General features: G+C 35.2%; 1 protein-coding gene across 1 annotated transcript; it reads left to right on the top strand.

The window, feature by feature from the left end:
* The first annotated feature begins 602 nt into the window (after positions 1 to 602).
* LOC113515751 (protein KRI1 homolog) lies at positions 603 to 11,334 on the top strand. The gene is made up of 11 exons (XM_052899750.1): positions 603 to 791; positions 918 to 1,121; positions 1,700 to 1,845; positions 2,777 to 2,925; positions 3,770 to 3,914; positions 4,832 to 5,041; positions 5,657 to 5,792; positions 6,935 to 7,023; positions 7,891 to 8,175; positions 8,890 to 9,059; positions 10,434 to 11,334. Exons 1-11 carry the CDS (start codon positions 677 to 679, stop codon positions 11,224 to 11,226), a joined length of 2,442 nt encoding a protein of 813 aa, XP_052755710.1. The 5' UTR covers positions 603 to 676; the 3' UTR covers positions 11,227 to 11,334.
* The last annotated feature ends 1,773 nt before the right edge of the window (positions 11,335 to 13,107 follow it).

Here is a 13,107-nt window from a genome sequence, read left to right as displayed (position 1 = left end):
TGCGAAAAAAGTTTTGAATTATAAGTGTGAAGGGTTCGTTGGATAAAACAATAAAAATATAAGATACTGAAAAAGATATATTATATTGTTCCCTAGTACAATAATAGATGTTTTTAAAAATAATGACGTTTCTCTAATAAACAAAATACTCATTGACATACCAAGAAAATAAATAAGTTCTATTTTTAAAAGTAACATAAATAAAACCTCAACAATAAGTATTGTAATAGTTAGGTATGCTTTATTATTGTCAGAACTCCATAAATCTGTTGTAGCAGCCGTATGTTCAACTAAATGTAGAATATCTACAATTATAGTGCGTGCGGCATGATAAGCATCAGGAAGAATTTTCTCTCTTAAAAGTTTTCTGCTACCGCGGGTAAACTTGTCACAATTTGAATTTCTCACTCGGCTCGGTATAAACCACTCAAGTGGTACGAGTCAACTCGAGTCACTCGTAATTCGAGTCGACTCGAGTCACTAGAAACTCGAGTCGTCAAAAATTTAACTCGAGTGCAAGTAATATAAAAACTACTCGAGTCACTCGAGTGAAAAGCAACTCGAATCCATCACTAATTTCATGTAATATGTGACAGTTGACAGTCAGAAATCGCATGGAATTCATGTTATTGTTGTAATTTTTAATGTGCTTAAATTATTTATATTTTACTGCAATATGTCTAAAAACAAATTATTTGAAGAGGATTCTGATGATGAAGTTACATTTAAAACTGAAAATGAATACGCAAAAAGATATGACGCATGGCGCGAAAAAGAGGAAATGCATAAATGTGTGTATCTGATTATGAAAAATCATGTGTTCAATTATTTAAAAATGATTGGAGACAACCTTAAAGATTAAACAAAAATACATAAGTCCACCCACTTACCTATTCATACATCTTTTATATTTACAGTGGAACAAAAGTACGGTTCGAAGGCTTTAAATGGTGAACTGTCTTCATCATCTGACAGTGAAGATGAGAGTGATGAACCACCTGAAGTCAATGAGGAGTTGGAGAAACAGTTTCTCAAAACTTTAGCATTGTTAAAAACCAAAGATCCAAGGATCTACGATTCTAATTATAATTTTTTTGATACAGAAGTGAAAAAAGATACTGGTATGTAACAAGACAACAAAGTATTTAATGGGTAAAAATGACATAAGGATCCCACCCGCGCTATTGGCATATGTAGACGGGGCACCAATGAGGAATAATAGGTGAGGATGAAGCATGCCAATTGGCCCATCTTGACAAATTCAACATTAATTAACCACAATGGTTTCCAATGTGTGAATGTTAATTCTGCCTTTTTAATAGACAACAATGAAATGATAACTCCATTTACACTATTTGTTTTTACTGGCAGGATATTAGTAAGGTATGACAAATAAAAAAATTCTGTTAAAAGTAATTAATTTACCAAGAGTTGATTGTTTCCAAAGATTTATGTATTTTACTACTAAAATGTTGGGTAACATTTATTAAAAATATTTACAAAATTTCTTGTTTTGTAAAAGTAAAACATGACATTTATTTATTTTTGGGCTCTAACATTTTCTTTATGCATTTTTAGAGATGAAAGTCTATTTAAAGATCTCTTTACAAAGATGTTTTTTATTAAATAAACTTAACTCTTGACTTATGCCAAAATCATTATCATTGCAACGAAACCATTTAGAAAACGTCTGTTTCAGAAAAAGAGACCAAGATGAAAACATTGACTTTTGCTGACAGCGATGATGATGATGAGGATGATGATGGCAATATATTTAGTATTGAGAAGAAAGCTGTGGTTAATATGGAAAATAAAAGTGAAGCCAATACAAAGAATAAACAAACGGTTTGTTTCCTTTGTTTATGAGATTGTGTGTCTATTAATCTGCCTATCAAGCGAGGCAACCACTGTCAAAACTCCCCTTCTGGGGAAGGCTTATGTTCAGCAGTGGACAGTTAAGGGCTAATTTTATTAAACAACTGCTTGAGTGACTATGTGGGTAATATATGTGAGACATGACAGTAACATTACTGGGTCTTATTGCGTAACCTCTTAGGCTGCTAGAATGGGAATGATTTTTATGTATATTTTATTAATTTATTTTGTATTTGTAACTGGCAAGTGTGTATGAAACAATTGATTTATGTGGAAGAAGCGAAAGAGGCTTGTTAGAATCGAAGCAGTTGGTGTTCTATTGTTTTTGCTTACCCTAATGGGAGACAGGCGTGACAGATATGTACGTCTGTTAATTAGTTTGTGCAATGTAAAAATTTACTTGACATAAATAGATTTTATTTGTTAGTAGCGACCAGCCCCTTCTTCGCACGGGTGCCATACTGATACTAAATAGCGATGATGGCCCATTAGAAACCTCTAAAATTATCACTGTTTCTCTACTATATTATGCATGTATTATACATATAAACCTTCCTCTTGAATCACTATTAAAAAAAAGGTTTCAATATCCGTTGTATAGTTTTAAAGATTTAAAGCATACATAGGGACGGACAGACAGCGACAGCAACTTTGTTTTACACTTACATGTAGTAATTTAATGGATAATGGTAACAACCATGATGGTCGTACAAAATTTTGAGATGTCCATGCCAATATCAATGATGATGGTTACCACTTTCCATCAGATAATGATTATATGGCTTGCCCATATATTTGAACTAATACTATGTATTGTATAGACTATACTCATATGTTTATGAACTTCCAAGAGTTTTTTCATAATATCTTAAAGCATGTTTCCTTATTGTTTTACCTTCAGGGTGGCAAACTTAAGGACTATCTCACAGGCAAAGCTGAACACATAGATGATGAGGTGGAGAAAGAGTTAGCACCCCTGAAGGCGTTATGGTCAGACCCCAAACTGAACGATGGGGAAGCCTTCCTCAGAGACTACATACTGAATAAGAAGTAAGTAGTATTAAATACTATACATAAATTACTTCAATTTATCACAACAATATAAAGCGTCAATCTGTACTATTACATAATTAGCTATGATTTATATATTTATTAATTTTATATGTACTATGTATAGTTATTTATATATTGCGTGTGATTTATGTATGTTATATTTGTTTATTTATCTTAAATTGTTGTTATTTTTCAATATATTTATAAAATTTACAATTTTTTTTTTCAAAGCATACAAAGCAGTGCATACACTGCCATTTACTCTCTCTGTTCAGCGTAATGGTTGATTGGTAGAGAATGCCATCATGTATTAAGTCTGCCCTGTACACATATTTTATTGTGTGCAAAAGTGTATATAAATAAAATTTCGGCTAACTCTTCAGTGGTAGGACATTGTGTTAACAAAGCAAATTAATCGTGAGTGATGTCAGTTAGCCCGCCACTTATCTTGTTGTGTAATTTGCTTAGTGAAATATAAGCTGGTGTTACATTCACCACAACAGATGGTTGGCAAATGCCTGTGATTACTCAAAAAGGAATTTTAATCATGAATTTTTAATGCCACAACTGAGTATAAGAAAGATAATGCTATTATTATTTTTATTTTAATTGAATTCTTTATTCAAATTTCTTAAATTCATTCAAATTTATTCAAATTCGTTTTTTAACTATTATTCTAATTCTGGTGTCAAATAGGTGGTATAAAATCTCCACATGACTTTGGTTTTCTTTATCTAAGCACTTATATGCTCTATCTAAGTTAATCTCAAACCTTAAAAATATAAAGTCATTTATAATTCTTCCATAATTTCTTCGTCTCTAAATAACTTGTGATCAACAGATATTTAGAGGACGGCGATGTCGGTGACGCCGCGGACAAGATCCGTGACGATGACGACTTGGAAGCGGACGAAAAGATGGTGGAGGAGCAGGGTAAATTTGAGAGGGCTTACAACTTCCGGTTTGAAGAACCCGACGAGGAATATGTAAGCATGCTAACATTTAAACAACAATTCATTGTATTCAAAATACTACTATTATTCCAAATTTAAAATTTGGAGAATGCTGAAGGCATTTGAAATTTAGTGTGAGGACCATATTTTGTGCAAATAGGTTGCTTTATGTGATCATCTGATCGTTTCAGCCATTATCCGTCCAATAAAGAACGGTCCTGAGCCATGTACAATGACTGACTTTCTGCAATGCATTTCAGACTGTCGTCGTCGTTTTATATAATACTTTATTATTTTACTAGCGGCCCGTCTCGGCGTCGCACGGGTGGACATTTTACATTTTGAAAAGTGGCCATTTAGGCTGCGCACGCGACGGAAGCTTAAAAATGGAGTAACTTTTCCCGTTTTCCCAACATTTCCCTTCACTGCTCTGCTCCTATTGATCGTAGCGTAATGAAAGTATACTATAACCTGCTCAGGAGTATGAAGAATAATTGTACCAAGTTTTGTTAAAATCCATCGAGTAGTTTTTGTTTCTATAACGAACATTATAGCCTTTTTGTCATCAGTATCGATCACTAATCACCGCCTGATAGTTATTTTGGAAATATATTTTATGTACAGAATTGACCTCTCTACAGATTTATTATAAGTATAGATTATAATAATTTACGCCAAAATATGGTTAATAACTCGTGAACAAATTTGCTTTGTAACCCTTATGCATGATAGTTTAACAAATTTATATCTCAGAAGTTAATAAAAAGAATTTTTTTATATTACTATGGTGGCAAACAAGCATACGGCTATATATATATATATATATATATATATATATATATAATCACTCTTTTTCAGAAGAAATGCTCAGAGTATTAATTATATTCTCAGAAGGTTTGATACAAAATAATTTTGGTGAATAAATATTTTTATTAATACAACATTTGCAGTTAAAACGGTTTCCGCGCACAATGAACTACATCCGGCCGAAGGACGACCGGCGCTCGCGCAAGCGAGCCGAGCTGCGCGCGCGCAAAGAAGACGAGAAGAAGAAGAAAATGGAGGAGATCGCGCGGCTCAAGGCGCTGAAACTGAAGGAGATACAGGAGAAAATTGCCAAGATCAAAGAGGTCACTGGAAATCAGGATCTCGCGTTCGAGGTACATCATTTGAAAAGACCATTTTGTTAGTTAGATTTTTATGTAACATAAATGGCAAATGAGACAGACCATTTGACCAAAAGTGGTAACTGTCGCCTATTGACTAGATATGATGTCACTTTTTTTTTTTACAACATAGAATGGCAAACAAGCTGACGGCCCACCTGATGGAAAGTGGTAACCGTTGCCTATAGACATGAGCAGTACCATGGGCATAACAGAGTATACTGTTTCGCCCATGATACCCCCCATGCGTTGCCATTCCTGAGGACTCAGGTGTTATTCCTCTGTACCCTGTAAATTCACGCCATATCCCACCCTTCAAACCGAAACACAGCCATGCAAACACAACTGCTTCACGGTTGAAACACGAATGGGACAGAGGTTATAAAAACAGCTGTCAAATTTATTTTTTAACCATTTTTCCTTTAATTTTGAACATGAATTATATCATCTTGATTTATATCATTAATAAAAAAAAAACATGCAAAGAAGGGTGAATAATCAGTATAAAACATTAAAAAAATTAATTGATTTTAAAAATGTATACATAATTACGACGTTGCCTCGCTTCAGTAAGCAGAAGTTATGAACCCTCTTAACTGTATCCACTAGGAGCAAGACATCGAGGGTGACTTCGACCCGGAGGAGCACGACCGCCGCATGCGCGCGCTCTTCGACGACGAATACTATGGGGAAGCCGACACGGAGAAGCCAAGATTCCCCGACCTCGATGAAGAACTTGAGATTGGTAATTATTTGCATTGTTTATTTTAGCATGATATTGACCTCTCTTTCACACAATATTATGCAAGTCGCCTACATACCTCTGTCACACGTGTGTTTCTGTCGTGAAGCAGAATCAATTTTTAAAAAATTTCTATGGATCCAATCTGTAAGTATATCTGTATGTATATATATTTTTACCAAAGGGAGACTTTGTACTAAAGTCGATTGCTTGGGTACCTCTGTCCCATTCGTGTTTCAACCGTGAAGCAGTTGTGTTTACATGGCTGTGTTTCGGTTTGAAGGGTGGGATATGGCGTGAATTTACAGGGTACAGAGGAATAACACCTGAGTCCTCAGGAATGGCAACGCATGCGGGGTATCATGGACGAAACAGTATACTCTGTTATGTCCATGGTACTGCTCATGTCCTACATTATATTACAAAGTCCAAACGTTTTTCAAATTACTGTATTCTATATGTCAAATTATCACATAAAATTATGGTTTATATTTTAAATAATCTTTAATACATTACAGCTTTTAATACATACATTGTTTTGTCATTTAAATATTCAATAACTGCATAATAGCCTTTTTTTTAAAAGAAAGTAAAATAACTTTTGTTTAAATCTCTTTATCGGATAATCCTCAAAAATGAGTTTGTTGTTAATGTAATAGTGAGTCTGTTTGTATTTTACCTATTAACGTCTTAACGGCTTAATTAATCACTGTGAAAACAATAGAAATTAAATTCAATCTGGTGCAACTTTTGCGCGATGCCGGACCAAACATACAGACAGACAGACAAAACATCTAAAATTTATTATTTCGGCTCCTTAATAATCCTAATAAAATCCCTTATTTTAATTTTCCTTAAATATCTCTCATTCACTCATCTCTAAGTCTTCATTCAGTTACAATTTTCAACCTATTTAAAGGGGGGGGGGGAAGGGATTGTTAGACGCAAGAACACACAGACAGAGGTGACCAAGTAAACGACTTTTGTACAAAGTCTCCCTCTGGTGAAGTTTTATTTAATTTCAATTAAAATACTGATGTATATTTTATCTCGAAGTGGTCATTTACCCTCAAAATATACACATACAAAGTTGCAAGTAAAAGCTAATATGTAATATTTATTTATATTTATTTGTTTTATTTTAGAAAATTGGGATAATTATGAGCCTGAACAGAGCCAAGCGGTACAGCAACACGGTGATACTGAGCCGCATTGCGAGGACGATGACTTCAATGTAAGTTGATGTTACAGAATTATACTGACGTTTGTCCGCTGACTTACTTCCATGTACTAACAACTCAAATTTTTTTTTTATTTTTTCATTTATTCTTTATTGACCCAATTACAAAAATCCTCTCCCAGTCAACCTTTAGCAAAACAGAAATGTTCTTATATATTTTAATACTATTAACCTTTACTAAATAGATATAGAGGGGGGAAAGGGATTGTTAGTAATGGAAACTGAGAATCCCATTGCCAGCAATATACCCAACCAGGTCGACCTCCTCGCGGTTCCCCCTGGAAACTATCATGGTTAATTCCTGATGAATTCATCACGATGGGCTAACTGGCCTGCTTACATTCTCATCTATCACCCTTCACTGGTGCCCCGCCAGCGTATCCCGTTAGCGCAGGCGGGGTTACCATACCATTTTCACCTATCAAAAAAAAATTCAATGGCAAGTTACACTAACATGCATCTATTAGAACAACAATTATTTTTAATGAATAAATAAATAATTAAATAAATTATTTATTTATTCATTAAAAATAATCATAACATTATAACAGCAAAAGCCAAATCAATGGTATAAATCTAGTGTGCTAACATACAACGTTATAATAAATGTATTTAACCCGGACTCTAGATATTTATGAGCCGCTTCCAATATCTCTGGCAGGCTGCTACTAAATATATCAATGACGTTTATAACATTGTTTAATAACCGTACTGCGCGAGTTAAGGCAGCGTGCTGAAGTAGGTTAGTTCTTATGGAATTGTTTATTAGTTAGTTTAACATGGAACCATTATGACTGACTTTCACATAAGTACAAAAAAAAGGAATAATTACAATAAAGTTATTAAATAAATATTTCATAGATGGATGCCGACTACGATCCGAAACAAGCTCGAGCGAACCTTCTCGAAGAAATCCAACAGGGGCTCGTTAAAAAACGCCGGAACCGGAAGCGCAAGTCCAAGCTTCACCATTTGCTCAGCGTGGAGAAACCCAAGTTTGTCCCAACTGCGGCGGATAAGACTTACGCCGAGTATATGGAGGAATATTACAAGATGGACTGCGAAGATGTTATAGGTGGTGACCTGCCCACTAGGTTCAAATATAGGGAGGTGGTGCCCAATGACTACGGCTTGACTATTGAGGAGGTACGTGATCAAACGATAAATATTTATTTACTTCTATTACTACCTATATCCAAGTGTCGCCCCCTACTGTCTAGTAATGCGGACCACCAGTCCCATTGTTAGCAATATACCCTATCAGGTCGACTTCCACATGGTCCCCACTTGGAAACCATCGTGCTAAATTTCTGGTGTAGTCATCATGATGGGCTGACTGGCCTGTCTTTTCAATCTCACTTATCATCCCTTACTGGTGCCCTGCCAGCGTATACCCTTTACGCAGGAATGGTTATCATTCCATTGTCATCTTTTAAAAAACTGTCAAGAGTTTCTAAGGCGCCTACACAAAGCCCTCGGATATTAAAACTTAGAATAACTTATTCTAATAATTGTTTCTTACTTATTTTTTGAAGATCTGTTTGCCATTTGGCAAAGGCCTCCTCCAACCGTTTCCACTCTCGCCTACCCTGAGCCACTCTGTCCCACATTTTTTCAGCCACTTCCCTAATGTCATCAGCCCATCTTATGCAGAGTCTGCCTCTTTTCCGTTTGCTTTCCCTGGGATACCATCTTGTCACTTTCTTACTCCATTTGTCATCTCCTCTGATCATGTGCCCTGCCCATCGCCATTTGAGTCTTTTTATTTTCAAATTTACATCTATGGCTTTTGTTTTATTCATATGCATAAACAATGTACACGAATAATTCTTTTAACTAATCATCTATGGATAATTCCAGATTCTGCTAGCAGACGACAAGGAGCTCACACAGTGGGTGCCGCTGAAGAAGATCGTGAAGCACCGGCCCGACACTGTGGAGAAGAGCGAGGTGAAGACGTACGCGCAACGGGCGCATGACCTTCGCCTGAAGAGGAAGGTGCTGCCCAGTCTCTTCAAGGACTTGCCTGAGTAATTATCAACTTCTTAATATTTACTACTTCAGATATCCTGTATAACTCTAACACTCTCATTTGGGGGGAAGGGATTGTTAGTAATGTGGACTACCAGTCCCATTGCTAACAATATACCCTAACAGGTCAACCTCCCTGTAAGTCCCTCTGGAAACCATCGTGCTGTATTCTTTCTGCTGCTTTCAAATGTCATCTCTCACTGATGGTCCGATAGCGTATACGGGTAGCACAGGCAGGCTTACTATTCCATTATCGTCCCATTAAAAAAAACTCTTATTTGAAGGGGGAGGGGGGTGTTAGTAATCGAAAAGTAGTTTCTACCAGAGGGAGACTTTGTACAAAAATCGATTGCTTGGGTACCTCTGTCCCATTCGTGTTTCAACCGTGAAGCAGTTATGTTTTTTTTTTATGGGTGAAAATGGTATGGTAACCCCGCCTGCGCTAACGGGATACGTTGGCGGAGCACCAGTGAAGGATGATAGATGAGAATGAAAACAGGCCAGTTAGCCCATCATGATGAAGTCATCAGGAATTAATCATGATAGTTTCCAGGGAGAACCGCGTGGAGATCGACCTGGTTGGGTATATTGCTAGCAATGGGATTCTCAGTCTCCATTACTAACAATCCCTTTCCCCCCAAAGCAGTTGTGTTTGCATGGCTGTGTTTCGATTTGAAGAGTGCGATATGGCGTGAATTTACTGGGTACAGAGGAATAACACCTGAGTCCTCAGGAATGACAACGCATGGGGGGTATCATGGGCGAAACAGTATACTCCGTTATGTCCACGGTACTGGTCATGTCTATAGGCGACGGTTACCACTTTCCAGCAGGTGGACCGTCAGTTTGTTTGCCATTCTAAGTTGTATAAAAAAAAAAGTTTGTCCAAATTGCTAGCAATATGAGTATGTCTTATAAACATTTATGAAGGTACCATATAGTCCACCTTGGAAATCATCGACATTAATGCTTAGTCAATGCACCATGATGGACAGACTGACTTAATTTCATCATTCACTGGTACCTCGCCAACATATACCGATTATCTTTACTACTGTTATAAATGTGTAAGTTACTTTGTTTGTTTGTTACCTTATAACACCTTAACCAATCGTTATGAAATTTGATGGACATATTACCTAATATCTATCTAGATATATAGGATAGATAAACATATATAAGCTACCATTTACCTTAAACAATCAACATATTCCGATCACGTAGAAGAAGTGGCTATTTTTATATTTATTAGCTTTGAATATAATAATTCGCAGCATATGTATGTTCGCCCTTTATCTTGTCTGATGAAAGAAAACCTTTCTTTTTAATAATTAACATTTGTCTATTTATTTGTTTATTATCTATTCCTCCAGGGAACCACAAATAGTAGTACCTGTCGAAGAAGGGTCAAAAAAGAAAAAAAATAAAAAGAAAGATGTAACAGTTAATGAAACTGAACATGAGAACGAAAATAATGAGATTGATAACTCCAGCACTGAAGTAAATACTAAAAGAAAGAAGAAACGGAAAGAAGCTGTTGTAGATACTGAAGAAGAAGTCAATAAAGAACATATAGAAGGAAAAGATCTAGAAGAAACAAATGATTTTAGTAATTCGAATAATAGTTTCGCAGAAGATAATGATAAAAACCTCTTAAATGGAAATGATGGGAAAAGGAAAAAGAAGAAAAGACATAATAATAGCTTGAATTATAATATTTCAATAGGAAACATAGATTCTGTGGAGAAAAGTAAAGATAAAGTTAAAAAGAAAAAGAAGCATAGAGATGGATTTATCGTGGAATCCATAGCCAATGCAGAGCCCAGTCAAGAAAGCGATGAGGGAACAGCATCTAATGTACCACGAAAAAATTCTAATAATATCAACATGGACGATCAGAAAGGTAATTTGAAACGTAAATTTGGTACAAATCCAGATAACCAAGTGCCGAACAAAAAGAAAAAGAAGAAAACTAAACAAAACATAGAATTTTCAAATAATAACCCAACCAAGAAAGAATTCATTAAGAAAAATAAATTTAAAAATAAACAAGCACTAGATAGTTCAACACAGAATCCTCTCGGCAAATTGTCAGATGAGAGGCTAAAAGCCTATGGATTGAATCCTAAGAAATATAGAAGTTTCTTGAAATATAAGAAGTTTTAAAATAGATTTAAACTTGTATCGTGATCACCTTACTTTCCACCTTCTAGGATTGACGCAGAATGTTATAATTTACATTTATGTATTATATTATATAAAAAACTATTTTGTAAATAAAATATAATTTAAAAAATAGTTCTTCTTATTATCTTCTTCTTTGCTTACATAGTTACCTAATAAAAATTAATTATTGTAAAACATCTCAGTTTTCTTTGCAGGAAAAAGCTTGTTTTTATCTTGTGCAATTTGAGAAACATGCCATCTGTGTAATCTAGTCTAACAGGCAGTCTGTTGCTTTTTTTTTTATACAACTTAGAATGGCAAACAAGCTTTAGAGACTGCTCACATTTATTCAGCTCTATTCAGCTTTTGTCCATAGAAAACAACGATTTTGTATGGAGACATGTACGCATCCATTAAGCTTTCCGCATCTATTCTGCTTTCGCGACAATCCAGTATAAAATGAGGATAAATGTGTATTTATCATGCGAATGCTATAGAGAGCGTTCAGCGCTGTACCGCTGCGTTCAGCGCTGATCCACCGCATTCACCGTCAAACGCAGCGAAACAGCTCTTTACAGGGATGTTTCGCGACTGCTTGTCGACAAGTTGCGACCTGTATTGTTTCAGCATTGGTTTGATTTATTATTGCGTAATCATTATGTACGCAAGGATTAAACAGTACAAACGTATTTTATAGTAATTATATTTATTTTATTTCTACGAAATGCAGCATATTCAACGCCGTACGCAGTAGACAAGCGTTTCAGCGGAGATAGCACGCTATGACGGCTTTTCTCATTCTTACGACGCCGTACGCGGCTGATAGAAGCAGAGCTGTATAAGTGTGACCAAAATCGTTCAGCGAAACGCAAATGGAGCTGATAAAGTGTAAGTAGTCCCTTAGACCATCGTTTCTAACCATTTTGTATTTCGAGACCCACGAAAAAGCCAGAAAGTTAAGTAAAATGTCTTGCAATCACGTATTCAAATGACTTTTACTAATTAGTAAATGACAAGAATAATGAAAACAAACTTATTTTCCTGTATTCATTACTACTACACCAGCTTTATATTTAAAACTAGCGATCCGACAAGACTTCGCACGAGTAGACAGAATTTTCGAAAATCAATACATATAATAAAAAAGTTTCAGCCAATTCAACTGGTAGTTTATTTTATAGCATTTTATACATGATTTTTTAGATTAATATATCTTTTTCATTTATGAACCGATTAAAATAAAACAAACACTAAATGTTAAGTGGAACAAACAGCATTAGTGGAAATCGCATTCATATCGGTTAAACCGTTTCTAAGATTAGCAAGCACAAACGTACAGGCAAATAGGCAAAAATTCTAAAAATCATTGTTCTGGGTCCTATTGCGTTTATAAAGCTTCCGTATAATAATTTTTCTTATAGGTATATTTCCCATATACAGACAGCGATCAGTTACGATTTTATTACATGTATTAATATTTCTTCTTATTATAAGTTTTAATGATAAAGGATATATTTTCATCGGCGGGCTGTAACAAATTTATAAAATTAAATCTTATAATAGGATTATTTACTTTTATAATAATTTCTAATAAAAATAAGCATGCCAGTAATAACAAAAATTATTTTTTAATGGATGATGATTGATGATGGAATTGTAACCTTACTTCCGTTAGCGGTATGCGATAGCGGGCTACTAGAAAGAGACAAGGATAAAAATAGGTAAAGATGAAAGTAGATCAGTTCGTCCATCAAGACGAATTCCATAAAAAATAACCACGATAGTTTTTAGGGAGACCTACGACAGATCAGTCTAATACCATATATTGCAGGCAATAGCGATGTATGGGTTCCCTTACTACAATTCCTTTTTCCTCCACCA

The sequence above is a fragment of the Galleria mellonella genome, unplaced genomic scaffold (assembly GCF_026898425.1).
Source record: "Galleria mellonella isolate WM207_F2 unplaced genomic scaffold, CSIRO_AGI_GalMel_v1 utg63, whole genome shotgun sequence".
Taxonomy (NCBI): Eukaryota; Metazoa; Arthropoda; class Insecta; order Lepidoptera; family Pyralidae; genus Galleria; species Galleria mellonella.
Note: the sequence above shows the minus strand (reverse complement) of the source record. Positions and strands in the feature narration are given on the sequence as shown.